Source organism: Heterocephalus glaber, unplaced genomic scaffold, assembly GCF_053883595.1.
Source record: "Heterocephalus glaber isolate CG9 unplaced genomic scaffold, H.glaber_assembly_v1.0 deba00000281, whole genome shotgun sequence".
Taxonomy (NCBI): Eukaryota; Metazoa; Chordata; class Mammalia; order Rodentia; family Bathyergidae; genus Heterocephalus; species Heterocephalus glaber.
The window spans coordinates 29,614,055-29,632,724 of NW_028258139.1; the positions used below are offsets into that span (position 1 = coordinate 29,614,055).

The following is an 18,670-nucleotide window of genomic DNA, read 5'->3' on the forward strand; positions in this document are numbered from 1 at the left end:
GTTTAATGAGAAGGCTCTGGGTTCCATCCCCAATACTTAGAAAAATAAGCAATGTTCAGGGAAAAAATCTTTGCCTTATGTCTGTAAGTCTAATCAGCCAGTATTTTTTTATTGATCATTCATTATTTAGCATGTGTCTTAATTACTTTCTCCTTGCTGTGACAAAATACCCAACATCCAAAGTTAAAGGAGGAAAAGTGTATTTCAGCTCTCAGTTTGTAGAGGTTTCGGTCCACGGTCAGCTCGCTCTAAGGCAGGGCAGCATGGCAGAGGGTCATCACAGATGAGAAACAGTCCATGGCAGGGCAGCAGGAAGCAGCAAGGGATCAAAGAAGGAGGAGGGAGACTCTTCCAGGTCATGCCCACAGTGGCCACCTCTTTCCACCAGGCTTCTCCTCTCAACTTTACAACCAGCTTTAAGCTCATCAGTGATGAGTTTCATGCACCCATGATCCAGTCACCTCCCCAAAGCCCCACCTATGAGTGCATGAGGCTTTGGGAGGACCTCTAGATATAAACCAGAACAGCATGTCTCAAAATTAATCATGGTCTTTTTTTTTTTCTTGGTGGTAACGGGGATCAAACTCAGGACCTTGCACTTGCGAGGCAGGTGCAGTGCCACTGAGTTAAATCCCCAGCCCCAATCATGGTCATTTTTAAACCAGGCTTCTACTCCATTCCTCAGTCTTATCAAGTCCTAGAATATCTACCAGTTTTATCAGAGTAAAGCAATACTAGATGAGAAATCCAGTTATCTTAGCCATCTCACTGCCTGTTATGCCTATCATGTCATGACTCTAGGGTGCTGTGGTTTGGATATAGTGTATTTGTCCCAAAGCTCCATGTCCTGAAACCTGGTCTCCAGCATGGTAGTCAAAGTGGTGGAACTTTAGGACATGGGGCTTCATGCAAGGTAATAGGTTACAGAAGCATCACCCTCAGAAGGCTTCTCACAAGAATGGGCTATTACCCAGCAAGGGCAGCCTACAGACTTAGCTGCTTCTGTATGTTGCACTTCCCTTCTGCCTTCTCCACCATGCTGTGATGCAGCCAGGGGACTCTTACCAGAGTCAAAACAGATGGGTCTGCCCAATCTTGGACTTTCAGTCTCTGGAACCATAAGCTAAATAAACCTCTTTTTCTTTAATAAAGTACCCAGCCCCAGGTGTTTTATTACTGCAACAAAAAGGACTAATATACCAACTACCCTATTTCCATGTGTATCTTCATAATCAAGCCCCACCATTTGGAACATCTTTATCTTTGTCTTTTATTCTAAGTCACTGGGAGAAAAGAGAGCAAAGGGAACAAAATAAAGGATCGGGGGGAGCCTAAATTTCTGTTAGTATATGGATGTACAAGGCAGAGGAGGCTGGGTCCTGAGAGAAAGATAACAGAAAACAGAAAAGAAGAAAATAGAGGAATGCAAGGTAGGCAGTATACTGCCATATTACAATAATAATATACTGCATGTTAGCCTCCCAAACAACTTGATATACACTGCTATTCATGTCTTTTTATGCTCACAGGTAACCAATAAAAAAAGATCCACTATTTTTGACCTCAGGGACACCAATGTCACTGAGGCTTCCAAGATGATCCTAAAACCCCTGACAGTCTAGGGCAACTTTATGATGATGATGTTGGTAACAACTAACAGTGATCATAGGTACCAGCAATGCTAAGCAAATTATCTTATCTCTTTCATCCTCCTCCCAACAAACCCATGAGCCAAGTGTTATTAATATCTCTATTTTAGAAAACTAAAAATATTCAATCCCATAAACAATTAAACATATCTGTGCCTGGAGCATATTTTGGCAAAATTAGGAAACAATTAGGGTGGGCAGGAAAGGAAATCAGTTATTTTTTTTAATACTTATGACATGCTAGGGACCTCACCTCATTCACTCCTTGCCAAATTGTATAAAGAGACTACAGAGTAGAAAGCCAGTAAGTGAATAAAACCTGAATTTTTTTTTTTTTTGTACCAGGGATCAAACTCAGGTCCTCGTGCTTGGAAGGCAAGTGGCGGAACCACTGAGCTAAATCCCCAGCCCCATAAAACCTGAATTTGAAACAGGTTTTGAACAGTCCTACAAAGTCTGAATTGAAAGTCTAAGGTTTTACTTCCTCAGAATTCTGAGCAATCAGGACATTTTAAGGTTCCTCCAGGGTTAGTTTGAGGATACACACAGACTTTCAGGACAGTGACTTTCACTTCCAAATTAGCCCATTTCTATGGGCTGAACCAAGTAAAGGTGTTAAAGAATGAAGAGGAGATGTGAAGATTAGACTTCATCTACTGGACTCCTCAACCAAAATCAATTCAGCCTGTCAGGCTCTGGGTTACAACAATAGAATCTAGGTGAGGGCAGCCACGCCCATGGCACCCACACCCAGCAAACTGCACCCATCGTGGATTCAGTGCCCTGGCCATATCAAACTGCCAGTTCCCAGCCAGCACTGCAGTTTGGTCCTCAGCACAGATCCACATAGACACTGACAAGCCAACCAACTTAATCATGGTCAAGACCAATGCCCTGAGAGAGAGTAGGCAGCTCTAGGAAGAAATAATGACCCTGGCCAGCAGCATCAGCCCCAAGAGAAGCTCACAGCTCTTGTAAACTGCAAAAACAGTGTGGGGTTTTACTGCAAGAATGACTCCTTCACAGCAGGACAGAGTTGGAGAAGAAACCCAGTACAGTGCCCACCATATTGCCAGAGAGATTATAATCAGGCACCATTTTGGGAGGGGATTGACTGTGTGGGACTGAGCTGAAGAACAACAACACTACAGCTTCACTCCAGGATTTCGAGTGTTACCCACCCACAGTGCCTGGATGACAGGCACAGTTGACAGATGTGATGAAGTTGAGGGCTTACACATGGATCCTGAGCAGTTCAAGCTCTGACAAGGAAGGACATGGGGCCCTGTACCTAGTCTTGCCAGTTGTGGCTTTCAGAGGAGGCTGGATCTCAAAGTGATGGCACTGAATCCAGTGGTCTGCTGCCGCCACCCCTTCTTATATCCACCGGTGATCTGATTGTTTCCTGTTTACCAATGGAGACATGTCTCAGGATGGACAGTTGCCATGGTGTAGGGTTTCCAGCACAGAGGGTCTCTGAAGTTGGGGAGATGCTCACAAAAGTACATTATATAAAGCTGGGCAGAGAGAACTGTGACTTACTGGATTTAAAGACTGTAGGACCTGATAGGAAACCACACATTTGAAAATATAAAGGAATATTTCAGATCCATTTTTTCTCCTTTATTGATTTTTTGGTGTTTGGAGGATTTCCCCCTGTTTTCTTTTGCCTTTCTTTTCTGTTTTTCTTCTCTCTCTTACTTTTTCCTTCCTTTTTTTCTGTTTTTAATTTAGTTTGCTGTTTTTCTTTTTCTTCTTTTGGTTACACTGGGCTAATACCATTAATTTCCTTTTATTCCTTAATAGGATCCTTCATTTCACTTTTCTCATCTCCTTCTCATCTTCCATTGCTAATTTTTAAATTTTTACATTTTTTATGCTCCCATTCCCCATATCCTCTATCTTTACTAGTGTAACCAATTAAGCTTTATGAATCTTTAGATGGTTAACTATATGCTACTAGAGTTGAATACTGTTTTATAGGGGTAGAGGTAAAATTGTTCTATTTAGTAGATATTTACTATAGGTCAATATTTGGTTTGTTTTAGACTTTATACAGTAATCATAGATCTTTTTTCTATGACTAACACATTACAACAGGGCTGTAATTTGTATATCTCACTGCTGGGTGGCTCTGATTTGAATTCAATCATCTGATGTTATATAGCTAATTTGTTTGTATTATGACATTTTGCATATTCTGCACAAATCAATTGTCTTTATGTATAAAATGTTTTAAAGAAATTCATGGATATAAATAAATTTATTTTCATTTAATGAAGTACATTTGTTGATATTATAATAATCTTAAAATTGGTATGAATACTATTCATATTTATATTTGGGCAGTAATTATTCAAATTCAAGCAACTAGATTTAGTTCATTTATACACTTTTAATTAATTTATTAGTAAAAAGACTGATAAAATTGATTAGATCCATTTGTACCACCAGTAACACAAGCCACCCGAAGGTACAGTCATATATGTACCTTCAGTGAGTCAAACTGGTGGGAACATGTGAAAGGTAGTACATTATTAGTTCTTAGGGTATGTCAATATCCAGTTTGTCTTTGACTCTATTATTGTTGTATTACTACAGCTAGGTGACAGAGTTGTTGCTATCAACTGGTTTTCTCTGTATGCCAATATCTAGATGGCCTCGGTGTCATTAGCAATACTGCAGCCCATTTCTGGAGAAATTTTCGGGTGCTGAGCCAAATACACTGCAGCCTCCCTTCCCAAATAAATGGAAGTGGGGAGATTCTGGGACAGATGCAAAGTCCTAAAGTTAGGCATGCCCAGAGTGCATCTGAAGAGTAAACACTAACTAAAGAGGTCTGCACACTAGGAACAAAATCTTCTGCTATAATCAACCTACAAGCCTTAGCACAGAAAACAAACAAACAAAATAGAAACATGAGTAGACAAGGCAATAAAATTCCTCTAAAAACTCCCAGCTCACCCAAAGCTGAAACATGGGGCACTGAGAGTAAGGGAATCCAAAGGCACAAAAAGTCAAGTTCTTTGAAAAGATAACAGAGAAGATTAAAAAAAAAACTAATCAATAAGGTGTTTGGTGAATTCAAAAATATATAACTAAACAGCTAATCATCCTAATAAAAAGATTAGCAAGTCTACAGAAGACACTAATAAAAAGCTAGCTTAACTAAACAAAGCAATGCAACACATGAATGTCCAGCATAGAAAACAGAGTCCATGAAAAGGGACCAGACAAATTCAGGAGTTTAAAAATTCTATGGAAAATATAGGCAACAGAAGTGAACAATGTAAAAAAGAAAAAAAAAGAAAAAAGAAAAAAGAAAAAGTGACCAATGTGAGAACCAAGTATCAAAACTGTGTTGGTGATCAATTAAAGAAAACTACCACAAGAACATGAAAACTGGATCCAACAGCTTTTAGATGATGCAAAGATCAATCTAAGATTAACTGGAATTAGTGAAAAACTAGAATATAGCAAAAAAGGGAATAAAAAACCTACTTACAGAAATTATAGCAAAAAAATTTTCAAATATGGGAAGGAATTTAACATACAGATAAACAAGGCATATAGAACTCCAACAGCTAAGATCAGAAAAGAAATCTCTCCACAATACATCACAGTGAAAGCCCCAGAAGTCCAACATGAGAACAGAATTTTAAAAGCTGTTAGAAAAAAGCAACAAATCACCTATAAAGAAAAACCCACTAGAATCAACACAAACCTTAAAGGCCAGGAGAACTTGGAGTGAAATGTTTCAAGTCCTACAAGAAAACAACTTCCAATTCTGCTGTGACTGATATATCCTGCAAAACCATCTTTCCAAATTGATAAAGAAATAAGGTATTTCCATGACAAAGAGTACCTGAAGAAATTCATGACAACCAAACCAGTACTCAAAAAAATTCTCAATGATATCCCAGAAAGAGATATAGAAGCTAATAATGCCAAATGTCCAACAGAATGAATGTACTAGATAGGGTGAGCAGTTAAGTAAAAGAGAAAGAAATGGAATCAGCAACAGGAAAATAATGCAATGACAGGAATAAATCAATATCTTTTGGTAAAAACTCTCAATTTCAATGGTCTTGATTGCTCATTTGAAAGACACATATTGGCAGAATGCATCAAGAAACAAAAGACAACAATGCTGTATACAGGAAATACATTTAACCCAAAAAGAAATTCATAGACTAAATGATTGAAAATAATATTCCACCCAATGGGAACCTGAAAACAAGCAGGAATAGCTCTCTTATTTTCAGAAAAAACTGATTTCAAGTTAAAACTGATAAAAAGAGGCAAAGAGGCGCATTATATATTGGTTAAGGGAACAATTCAACAGGGAGAGATAACAATTAAAAACATATACGCACCAAACAACAAAGCACTCAAATTCAGGAAACTAACACTGGTAGACATAAAAGACCAGATAAACATTAATACAATTGTGAGTGACTGCAATATCTCATTATCACAAATACATCAATTGACGAAAAAAAAACAACAAAGAAGAATCAGAGTTGAAAACATTTGAACAAAATGATTTAATAGATACCTAGAGTATTGCACCCAAAACCAGAATACATATTCTTCTGAACAGCACATTCAACTCTCCAGAATAGCCTAAATGCTAGCATACTTGAAATTGAAAGCATATTTAAATAAATTCAAAAGAATTGAAATTATGCCATGCATATTATATCACAGTGCAATCAAACTAGAACTCAATGGCAAAACAAACCACAGAAATTATGCCAATCCATGGAAATAAAACAATACTCTCTTGAATAATCAATAGGTCACAGAAGAAATCAAGGAATAATATAGTTCCTATAATTAAATTATACTGCCAGTATAATAGAGCTTATGGGACATATTGAAAGTAGTCTTAGGAGGGAAGTTTATAGCTGGGAATGCCCACACCACAAAAACAGAGTGAATCCAGATAAATAATCTAATGATGCATCTCAAGGTCCTAGAAAAACAGGAACAATACAAATCCAAAGTTAGTAAAAAGAAGAAAATTATAAAGATCATAACAGAAATCAATGAAATTGAGACTAAAAAACACAATACAAAGAATCAATGGATTGAAGAGTTGGTTCTTTGAAAGAAAACACAAAATGGACAAACTCTTTGCCAACCTTACCAACAAAAGCAAAGACCAGACCCAAAAATGCAATTAGAAATGAAAAAGGTGAAATCACAACAGATATTGCCAAAACCCAAAAACTTACTAGCAACCATTTTGCAAAATTGTATACCAATAACATGGAGAATTCAGAAGAAATGGACAGATTCCTACACCATATGAATTCCAAAACTGAATCAAGAAGACTTAGAAACTCCAAATAATCCAGTAACAGGAAATGAAATTGAAGCAGTAATAAAAATCCTACTAATTAAGAAAATTCCAGGTCCTCATGGATTGACTGCCAAATTCAAAAGAACTTCAGGGAAGACATAACACCAATACTCCTCAAACTCTTTAATGAAACTGAAACAGAATGAGTAGGCCCAAACTCATTCCTGGAAGCTAGCATTTCCCTGATTCCAAAACCAGAAAAGTCTTCGACCAACAAAGAGAACTACAGGCCAAATCTCTTTAATGATCACAGATACAAAAAAAAAAACTCAGCAAGATACTGGTAAATACATTGCAACAAATCACCAAAAAGATCATACATCATGAGCAAGCAGGCTTCATCCCAGGGATGAAAGGATGATTCAACATACGCAAATCAATAAATGTAATATATCACATAAACAGAAGCAATGACAAAAATCATATGACGATCTCAAAAGAGGCAGAAAAGGCCTTTGAAAAAATCCAACACGATTTATAATAAAAGCCCCACAGGAAGTAGGCAAAAAAGGACCTTATCTCAATCTGATAAAAGCCATTTATGAAAAATATACTGCCAACATATTAAATGGGAAAATCTGAAAGCTTTCCCTCAGGAAAAAGAAAACAATGCCCACTGTCACCACTCCTTCTCAACACAGTCCTAGAAACAGTAGCCAGAGCAATTAGGCAAGAAAAAGAAAAGGAATATGTGTAGGGAAGGAAGAAGTCAAATTATCATTATCTGCAGATGACATGATTCTCTACATAGAAGATCAAAAAAAATTCCACCAAGACTTCTAAGACTTATTAACCTAATTCAGCAATGTCCAGGATACAAAATCAACACACAAAAATCAATAGTGTTCCTGTACACCAATAATGAACTCACCAAGAAAAAAATTAGGGGAACAATACCATTCTCAATAGCATCAATAAAAATTAAAAACAAGAATTAACCTAGACCTCTGCAACAAAAACTACAGTACTCTGCAAAAGGAGCTCCAAGAGGACTTCAGGAAATGTAAAGATATTCCCTGTTCTCAGATAGGCTGAACCAACATAGTAAAAATGGCCACACTTCCAAATCTGATATATAGACTTAATGAAATGCCAATCTAACCGATAACATTCTTCATAAAGAAAACAATCCTAAAATTAATATGAAACCAGATGAGACCCAGAATAGCAAAAGCAAACCTGGTCAACAAGAGCAAAGCAGGAAGCATCACAATCTCAAACTTGAAATTACACTCCAGAGTGACAGTGAATAAAACAGCATGGTACTGGCACAAAAACAGACATATGGATCAATGGAACCAAATAGAGAAAGTAGAAACAACCCCAGGCACATTCAATTATTTGATCTTTGACAAAGGGGCCAAAATATACAATGGAGGAAAGATAGACTCTTTCATATATGATGCTGGGAAAATTGGCTATCCACACAGAAAAGATTGAATCTACATCCATATGTCTCATCATGTACTAAACTATAATCAAAGTGAATCAAAGATCTATATGTTAAAACAGAAACAATCTGCTGGAAGATAAAACAGATAAAACTGTCATATAAGTGTATTGCAAGAACTTTCTGAACAGAACCCCAATGGCACAAGAAATAGTAGAAAGAACCAGGCATGGTGCCACATGCCTATAATCTCAGCACTTGGGAGAGTGAGACAGAAGGACTGCTTCAAGTTCAAGGCCAGCCTGAACTACAGAGAGTTCAAGACCAGCCTGAACTATATAGCAAGACCTTGTATATATATAAAAAAGAGATAGTAGCAAGAATCAACAAATGGGATCATATCAAATTACAGAGTTTCTGCACAGCAAAGAAACAACCAACAATAGCAAAGAGACAACCTACAGAATGGGAAAATAAAATTGCCAGCTATTCCTTGGACAGAGGACTAACATCTAGAATTTATAAAAAACTCAAAAAACTTAGACCTTCCCAAAAAGACCCAATTAAAAAATGTGCAACCAAATGAATAGACACTTCGCAGAAGTACAAATGGCCAATAAATATATGAAAAAAAATGTTCAACGTTGCTGGCCATTAGAGAAACCACATAAATATCCCTAGCCCCAGTCCACAGTTCACCTCTCTCAAGGGCTGCATTCTAGTTTCTTATTTATTCTGCTTAATAAACCATTTTAGCTCTCTCACTGACACATCCTGAAATTCTTTTCTTCAACAAGAGTCAAGAAGCTACTTGGTGGGCTGTGTTGCGGTGACCATCTTCCTCTTTGGGAGAATTCTTGGACCCTGTCCAATGATGCTCCAAGTTTCTAAAGTGCAAATTAATTCAGCTTTTCCAGTCATTTTATAATACTCCCATCTTACCAATTAAAAAGTTTCAAAGGGTGGGAAGGGGAGGGAAAGGAAAAGGAAAAAGAATTAAGATGTGCTATGTACATGAACCAACTCCTCATTATCAATGTAATCATTATGTATTACAAATACATACTAATAACACTAAGTTTCAGTCTGAGGAATACCATTTTGTTCCAGATCTGCATGCCATTAGTGAAATTGTCCAGGATATTCACTCTACCTCACTTAATTTTTATAATCTTTGAAATGCTTTGCCTGCAGAATGCAAAGCAGTACTGTATTAGATTTAAAAGATGCCTTCTTTTGCATTCTATTCAAAAGGGAATCATAGTTGCTATTTGCCTTTGAATGGACACACCTACAATCAAAACCCACTCTCCAATACTGCTGGGCAGTGCCCATGATTTGGGGAGAAACACTGGCTAAAGACCTTAGAATGCTACAATTGAGCCAGGGAATGATGGTACAGTACGTAGATGATTTGATAACTGCAGTCTGACCCATGAACTCTGCCTAGAAAACACCATCTGGCCTCTTAACCACTTTGCTAAGTGCAGTTATATGGTATCTTCCACTAACACAGATTTGCAAGAAAAAGGTCATTTACACCTTGGGGATCAAATTAGAACAATATCAACAAAGTCTGGAGATGGACCAGAAAAAGACCATTGCCAGTCTTCAGGTCCTTCCTGCAAGCAGTTTCAAGGATTCATGAGGATGCCGGGTTATTCAGAATAAGGATACTTAATTTGGGCTTACAGTAAAGCCTGTATATGAAAGAAGCTCTAACTGGAACAGATTTTGAGCCATTAACTTGAACAACAGAATGCCAAAATCCTTTAAAAATTCTCAAGGACAGATCAGTGTCTAGCCCCACATCTCCACTCTGTAATTGCCTAACTTAAAAAAAAAACCCATTTAAGCCATCCTTTTAATTAAAAAGCAACTAAAAAACTATCATTTACAAATAAGGATCCTTTCTTTATTCATGGTCCACTGAATCCTCTGTGTCAGCAAGAAAAACACAAAACACAGAATATTTACTTCTCCATAAAGCTAAACAAAGAACCTACTTGCTGACTGATAAAACTGAGGCAAAGGCATCAATACAATTAAATTTGACTATGTTATTTTTTCATCATTAGGGAACAAATCTCTTTTCTGTTTTCTTCATTTTCTATCCAAAGAAGGATTCTAGCCAAATTAATGCTAACAGAGCCTATCTTAATCTATATAAAAATGTGAAATCTATATTCCTGTATATGTCAAGGTTTGTGAAATAGGTTTTATATAATTGTCAGTGATTATAAAACATAACGTAGGTGGATGGTGATAGGACATATATATTCCTGTTGTTAATCTCTTCTGCAAATACATTTAAATTTGCACTTGCTATTTTTTCTCTTCCTGTCTTAAACCAAATCCTTTGTTTCACAAACAACAACAACAAAAATCCAGTAATATCTCCTGCCATTGTTACAGCTTCTTACAAGTGTAATAAATAAAACTGTTTTTGATAGTCTACAACCTTAAAACACACGACAGTCTTGTACTGAGATTGATCACAAACAACCTCCAAGTAGGATGAGTTTGGAGCTGTATTGCTATTTTTATGCTTAAAACATGTGGATAACATTTTAAAATTTGTTTCACTTAACACCATTACTGCTGAGAACCTCATATTTTAAATACTGTGCTAGAAGCTTTACAAACATTTATTTAATCCTTACAGCAGCCTCAGAAGGCAGGTATTATCTTCCTTTTACAGATATAGGAACTGAGACTCAGTGATTTACATGCTATAGACTATTTCACTGATGATTTACCACTATCCCATAGCTGTTGCCTTGCAATCGAATCTCAGCCTCAAGAGCAAACCAATAAATTATCAAACATTAACTGAACACTTAGCTGTCTGTGATTTAAAAAATACTGTAAAAAACTTGCCCTGAGATATTGTAATTTAGGAGAACTTGGGAATTACTACATAATACAGAAAAGTAGAAAGACATATGGGTGACAGCTGCATAAAAGCCAATGATGCCCAAAAATGTATTCCCTTTTTTGAAAGCAGAAAATCACCCCCAATTACTTCTTTAATACTTTTGTTAGTTTTGCTTTATTTTTAAATCATATAATAATACAAAAAGACACAACTGCCTCGCCAGTATCAAGTGTACCACAACCATGAAGTAAATAACACTCATGCAAATCAACTGTCCACCAACTACTGCCTTCACAGCAGCCACAATTGGTCCTGTCTGGCCCTCAATTCCTAATATCCATCTCCACATATTCTCCATAACATACAAAGGTGGAAACATATTTTTCAATACTGATGAAATCCTGGGCAACTCAGAGTCTTGACATTCCTATACATATACCTTTTGCACTAGGAAAAAATGGGAGAGGAAGAATAGGATATATCTAACACTTTCCAAAGCATCCTTCCCACAGAACAGAGGATGAGGTCTCAACAGATCCATAAACCAAAGATATCAAAAGCAGAGGAAAACTGCCAATCCTAACGCTAAGGAATCCTGGTGTTCAAAAACAAACTGTCCTTGAACACTGGCTCAGAGTGAGTGGGTTAATTATTAGAAAAATAACCCAGTTCCTGATATGACCAGGCCTTAGACAGAAAACTTAGGGAAAGATTTTGTCAAAAAATGGAAGAACCCATTGCAAGATCCTACCTACTATTCTGGCTTTGGTCAAGACAATGAGATCATTATTAGATAACACCACTGGTTTAACATAACATACAATTGCTAAAATACCCAATCTCTTGACCTAGTGCTATAAAAACTCAATCTCATTTCTATTCAATTGCAATTTCTTTTGGAAAACAAAAACACTAGAGCACATTCCTACTCTTAACAGAAATGTGAGTCTGTTAAGAATGATGCTCTAGGGCCAGGGATTTAGCTCAGTGGTGCCACTGCTTGCCTCGCAAGCACAAGGTCCCGAGTTCGATCCCTGGCACCAAAAAAAACCCGAAAAAGATGCTCTTGAAAGAACTTTCTATGATGATATCCAATATAGTAGTCACTAGTCATATGTGGCTGAGTACTTAGTAGGTGGCTGGTGCAACTAAGAAACTGTATTTTAAATTTCATTAAATGTTAATTATTAATATGTTTAAATAGCCAAATATGGCTAAAGGCTACAATAATGGACAGTACAGTTCTTTAATTTTTACCAAATAAAAATGTATTTATAAAAAGAAGAATCTTTCCTAAGATTTAATAAAACAAACACAAAATCACATTATTTGTTCAAAAGATTATTTCACTGGGCAAAGACTTGAAGCTAGTAATGATCTTCACTCAATGAGGTAAGAAAAAATGAGGTAAGAAAAAATAAGGTAACTCATTGGCACTCCTAGCTTCAAGTTCTCACATGGCCTTTTGCTCATTCCCTGGGTTACTCTTTATATTTTCCTTTGAAGCTATTTCTAAGTTTCAAAAAAAAATTTCTCCTTTATCTTCATTATTGTCAGTGTCTCTCACTGGACAGATCTGATAACCTGGTGGCCCAAGAGGTTGACTTTTTACACGAAACAATGATTACAGATGTTTGATGAACCTTAACTGTTATGGTCCAATAAGGGAAAACAAAACCAAACAAAACTCAGCAAGCTCAGGGACTCAGGAAAGTGGATTTGAGACTGAAAGTGAAGGGATGTGGGCCATTTCCCCTGAACAGCTTTTCCAAGTCAGTTCATGAGGAAAATCCACCACTTTAGGAGACTCAAAAGACTTTTCTATGTGAATTTTCCGATGCTGAGTGAGGTAGGCACTTCTTGTGTAGCATTTCTCACAGTCAGAACATTTGAAAGGTTTTTCTCCTTTGTGGATCCTCTGGTGCCTGTTAAGGTTAAAGCTTTGACTGAAGCACTCACCACAATCAGGACATTTATAAGGTTTCTCTCCTGTGTGGGTCCTCCGGTGAATCACCAGAGCAGAACTCTGACTGAAAGTCTTCCAGCAAAGAGAACATCTGTAAGGCTTTTCTCCTGTATGTGTCCTCTGATGTCTAATGAGATGGGTGCTAAGGCCAAAACTCTTCCCACATTCACAGCATTTATATGGCTTCTCTCCTCTGTACTCTTCTATCACTCTGCAGTTCTGATGCAAACTTTCTTCATTTTCAGAACCTCTACAGCATTTCTCTCCTGTGTGTATTTCCTGGTGTGTTATAAGATTTGAACTTCGACTAAAATTCTTCCCACAGTCTGCACAGTGATAGGATTTTTCTCCTGTATGGATTCTTCGATGCTTTATTAGAGTAGAATTATAACCAAAGCTTCTTCCACATTCAAGACATTTGTAGGGCTTCTCACCTGTGTGTGTCCGCTGGTGGCGAATCAGGCTGGAACTCTGACTAAAACTGCTCCCACAGTCTGGACATTCATAAGGTTTTTCTCCAGTGTGAGTCCTCTGGTGTTCTATTAGAACATAGCTATAGCTGAAGCCTTTTCCACAGACAGGACACTCGTATGGTTTTTCCCCTGTATGTGACCTGTGATGCTGAATAAGGTGAGAACTGCTACTAAAACTCTTCCCACAGTCAGGGCATTTATAGGGTTTCTCTCCCGTGTGAGTCCTCTCATGGATAATAAGATGGGAGGTATTGCTGAAGCTTTTCTCACATTCACCACACTGATAAGGCTTCTCCCCAGTGTGTGTTCTCAGATGCTGAATCAGGTGTGAACTGTTACAAAAGCATTTCCCACACTCAGAGCATTTATAAGGCTTTTCTCCTGAGTGAGTCCTCTGATGAGTACGCAAATGAGAACTATTACTGAAGCTTTTCCAACACTGGGAACATTTGTAGGGTTTGTCTCCCTGCTGGATAGAGACATTGCCATGTTCTCCTGGGTCCCTTACCCCATGATTGGCCTTCTCCTCCTCTTTCCCTGTAGAATTTCCCCAAATCTCTGATTTGCCATCATTCTCAGAGGAATTCTGAGCCAAAATCTCATCTTCTTGGGACAATGTCAACAGCATTTCTTTTGTATCCTCGTGCTTAGAATTTTGTGGGCCATGTCTTTTAGACCATTTTGAAGCTCTGTCTTTAAGCTTATCTGCCTTAGGATTATTGTGTTGAACAGTTCCCAAATTATTCTTACTTTCATCTCCTGCAAGAATAAACAAACACTCTAAACATATTCCCTAATCTCTGCCAGAAAAGAAAATTCCAAATTGAGGGGAAGAGAGGGAGTAACAATGTAAAAATCTCATGAATTCTTCTATATAAAAGTTTTAAAAACTAGTTTCACTTCATTTACTGTATGTGTTCACTACAAGCAGGAGAAATTTATTGTCCTTATTAAAACTGTTATTAATATCTGAAGTATTTGAACCATTTTAGCAATTGCCAAGGAGGACATCAATCTAAAAACAAATGTACTAAACTTTATCCTGTAAGACATACAAGCAAAAGAGGATCTTACTGGAGATAAAACTGAACAGGATACCATCTTAAGTGAAAAACTAGACAGCAGCTTAGCTATAATATAAGCAAATACAGAGATAACAACAGTAGTCACTATTTGTTAAGAACAGGAGCTTTGCATAAAATATTTGTTGACATTATTATTCATTTTTTAAAATCTTAGATGAGAAAACTGAGGCTGAATTAACAGCTTGTGACAGCACAGAATCAAGTTAAGGTTTACCTCATTCTAATATCCTGTTTTTTCTCCATACTTTCTAGCCCATCTTACAACAAATTCCCTGAGGATTCAGATCATCTTCTTGATCCCTCACCTGTAAAGGGGCTTTTCAAACTCTCCCTCTTCATGAGGCCTTTAGAACCTGAGACCAACAATTCTTGTCCTTGCTCCATCACAATGATCAGTCAGGTTTAGGATTCCAAATCCTGTAGAAGGAAACAGGGGTCATGTCTGGAGGCATTTGTTAAAGTTTATTCCTTCTCTACAACCACTGCAATTTAACAATTGTATACATACAATATTCTATGAAACATACTGAAAATATGAAACATGTTCTTTGCCTAAAAATCCTATACCATATGCAAATAATGTGACTTATCTAAGAAAATAATTCTTAAATTATATAACTGATATTACTATTCACTATAACTCTCTTCGCATGAAAGGTCTAAGGACCAAGCTTCAAAGACAGAATGTATACCTAATACTCACTGTCCACTCATACCTTAGAAACACTTTCAAGAAATCAATATTCAGGCAAAAGAAGCTAAAGAAGAGAAAGCACTTTGTTTAGTTTCAAAGGAATAACTCAACTGTTGACAGCAAGAAGAAATCTTTGAAGTCCATTTCAAAGGAAAGTTAAATATGTATATAAACAGAAACAGGAAATTAAGATAGAACAGGACTGTTAATAATGCCAATAACCCCTAAATAGAAAAGCTCAAATCAGGGACTTCTTCCTTTCTTGCTCTTCATGTCTATCCCGATCACAACATCCATTTTAGCCTACACTTTACTACAATCCTTGACCTACTTTAAAGAACTAGAAACTCTGACCTAGCACTGAAAGGTAGTTATATATAGACTTGGCATTCACTTCAGGATTAAAGAACATAACTTGAGCAAAAATAAAAGCCTGAAAGGACATACAATAGCATCCATACAAAAAACAAAAACTAACATAGTTTTTACCCTACTAGTGTCTACTATGTGTCAAGTAGCAAGCTTGTACATATTTCTCATATAATTCTCAGAGCCTAATGTACGTGAACAATCTTTACTGATTATCAGTAAAAACATTATAGATAGCCTTAGAGATAAAAGGGCACTGAGAAACTCTTAAGTTTACACAACCACAAAATGGTGAGCAGGATTGAACTCCAGGGTTGATGGTTGACTTTTACACCATCTATTATGGTAAACTAGAAACAGGAAGCAGCACTCGGCATAATCTCAAAGTACAAACAGACTTCAAAGAGCACCTTTATTAACTGCATTACCACCAGACTGACACTCTCAAACTTTATATCACAATGGGTTGGCATTCTGTAAGCACACTTAGCCAACTAGGGGTTTGTTATAAAAGTGAAAATAGTACAAATTCACACATCCCCGGGGTTTGAGTGAAAAATGCACCTGAATTGGAAAAAAAAAGTCATGTTTTGCTAAGTAATATGTTTCTATCAAAGTATTTATCAAAAAAAAAAGGGGTTGGATAACACTCCCGTTCCACTGTTTTCCCTAAGATACTATTTATTAAATTTGACTGTGAATGCGCCCTCAGAACAATGACTCTGCAAAATGGGAGCAAATTCAGGCCACAAACGGTACTAAAAGTCTGTCCTTAAGATCTGTCTCTACAGACGTGGCCCTTTTCACCGCTACAGGGCAGGGCCGTGCTTTGAACTAGAAAGCCCTCCGGAGAAAATGCACTGCCTGAAGCTCAGCGACGGGGTGCACTACGGGTGAAGCTCCAGGACCAAGCTTATCCCCAGCCCGCAAGCTTCTGTAGGCACCGCGCCGGCTGGGGACAAGCTGGGCCTTCGCCCCACCAGGCGCCGGGTCCCTCTTCCGGACGTACCCCGCAGCCTGGGCCATGCGGTTTTCACCTTTGTTACCCGCAGCCCGCGGCTCCCTTCTCCCTCAGGAGGAACTCGCTGTTCTGGGGGCCGCACACACGGAGCTCGGCACCCTTAACAACCCCAGCGGACCTGGAGCAAGAAGACGCGCCACCTCGGATCTCGCCAACCCCGAGTACTGAACTCCCAAACCCGGAAGACAGAGACCGGAAGTATGTAATCTTCCCGCGCCGGCTTTGCTGGGGCCTGTCTAGGAAATAGTGATGGCCGGCTCTTGTTGGTCTTAACCCTTAGAGAGCAGGTGCAGACGAAGAGTGCTGATGGTTTTCTTTTTTGTAATGTGATTCTCGCCAATTGCGATCCTCATTTTTCTCATTTGTTAGGCTCCTGAAGACTGGGACCTGATTGAAGTTTATCTTTTCCTTTGCCATCAGGGTAGCATCAGATTTATCATCATAATCATTAAAATCAAAATCAATTTAGTATTTTTTATATTTAGCATTTAATTTGGAGAATACTGGGAGATATTATACTGTAAACTATCAAGTATATATGTAATGAGTTACTGTATATTAAAAATAAAATACCAGAATTTTTATTCAGTGTGAACTAGGGAAAGTCACACAAAATATCTCTTAACTTTCAGAATAAGTTCCTTGTGGTTCTGTTTACTTTATTTACATATTAAAACAAAACAAAAAGACTACACACCACCATGGAAAAGCCTATTGCTCTTATCTGAGATTTTTCTTCACACTATTTTATAAAAACAAATCTGGAATGTGATTTTCCATGAAACACACCTTCTATGGGAAAATGCTTCCCTGATTTATTAAACCTACAAGTGTCCTCAGTATGAATGCTCCAAAACCTCCATGGCATACTACATTGGTACATTTAGTACTCCTCATTCCTTCATCCTCTTGTCTACTGCTGAAAGCTATAACAAGCCCATTCCAAATGACTGCTCTCTCCACTTGACTTATGAGTGTGGGTCTATCTTTAGGACCTTCTACCTGTAACTCTGTCTGCACTAGCCTCCAGGGCCCTAGGATATCAACCTCTGGGAGAAAGCTTCTAACACTCACTTTTTCACTCAGATGTCCTACTATGCATTTATGTGAAGCTCTGAATTCCAGAAGTAGGACTTACCACACTAAGAGCACTTCTGTAACTTCTCTCCCATGTGGACTCTGGTGTTCACTGAGAGGACTTCTGAGGAAAGGCTTTCCCACACTCTCTGAATTTAAAAGACTTCTCTCCTGAGTGAGTTTTCTGATGAATCTGAAGAAATGCCTTTCTGGGATAAGCTTTTCACACTCAGTGCTCTCACTGGGTTTCTCCATTGAGTTCTCAGGTAGGTAATCAGCTGTGACTTCCCACAGAAGGCTTCCTCACACAAGCCACACTCGTGGGGTTTCTCCCCCATTGGCACCATCTGTGTATAATTATAGTGAGGAAGGACTTGCTGCTGAAGGCCTTCCCATACTCACTGCATCCCTAGAGCTTCTCTCCTGCGTGGGCTCACAGATGAGCAGTGAGCTGCTCCTTCCTCCCAAAGACTTCCACACTTGCTGTACTGACAGGGATTGTTTCCTTTCCCGAGGCACAATGACCTTGTCTTCATGTTGAAGGCTTTCCCACTGCATTGATAGGGTTTCTCTCCTGTATGCATTCTGACATGAACCAAGAGGTAGGACTTGCTCCTAAAGGCCGCGCCACACTCATTGTACCTATATGGTTTCACTCCTGTATGACTTCTCTGATGTACAACAAATAGGGACTTAAATT

At 38.0% G+C, this 18,670-nt stretch overlaps 1 protein-coding gene across 4 annotated transcripts; it reads right to left on the bottom strand.

The window, feature by feature from the left end:
• Znf572 (zinc finger protein 572) lies at positions 1-17,121 on the bottom strand. 4 transcript variants are annotated; one of them, XR_015440197.1, is made up of 3 exons: positions 16,882-17,099; positions 15,115-15,226; positions 1-3,054 (listed from the first exon to the last, which is right to left on the bottom strand). XR_015440197.1 is itself a non-coding variant. In XM_004837972.4 (3 exons), exons 2-3 carry the CDS (start codon positions 15,191-15,193, stop codon positions 12,991-12,993), a joined length of 1,572 nt encoding a protein of 523 aa, XP_004838029.1. In that variant the 5' UTR covers positions 15,194-15,226; positions 17,012-17,121; the 3' UTR covers positions 6,173-12,990. The 4 variants fall into 4 exon arrangements, 3 of the variants coding, with proteins under 3 accessions (XP_004838029.1, XP_004838028.1, XP_004838027.1); XM_004837972.4 differs by lacking the exon at positions 1-3,054 and adding an exon at positions 6,173-14,483 and having other exon boundaries at positions 17,012-17,121; XM_004837971.4 differs by lacking the exon at positions 1-3,054 and adding an exon at positions 6,173-14,483 and having other exon boundaries at positions 16,910-17,096.
• Positions 17,122-18,670: the final 1,549 nt, after the last annotated feature.

Coding starts and splice junctions, on each gene's coding strand:
- Znf572 (XM_004837972.4), bottom strand. CDS start 15,193: ATGGAGCAAGGACAAGAATTGTTGGTCTCAGGTTCTAAAGGCCTCATG. Junction 14,484..15,114: donor TTTGAAAAGCCCCTTTACAG/GTGAGGGATCAA, acceptor TTATTCTTGCAG/GAGATGAAAGTAAGAATAAT.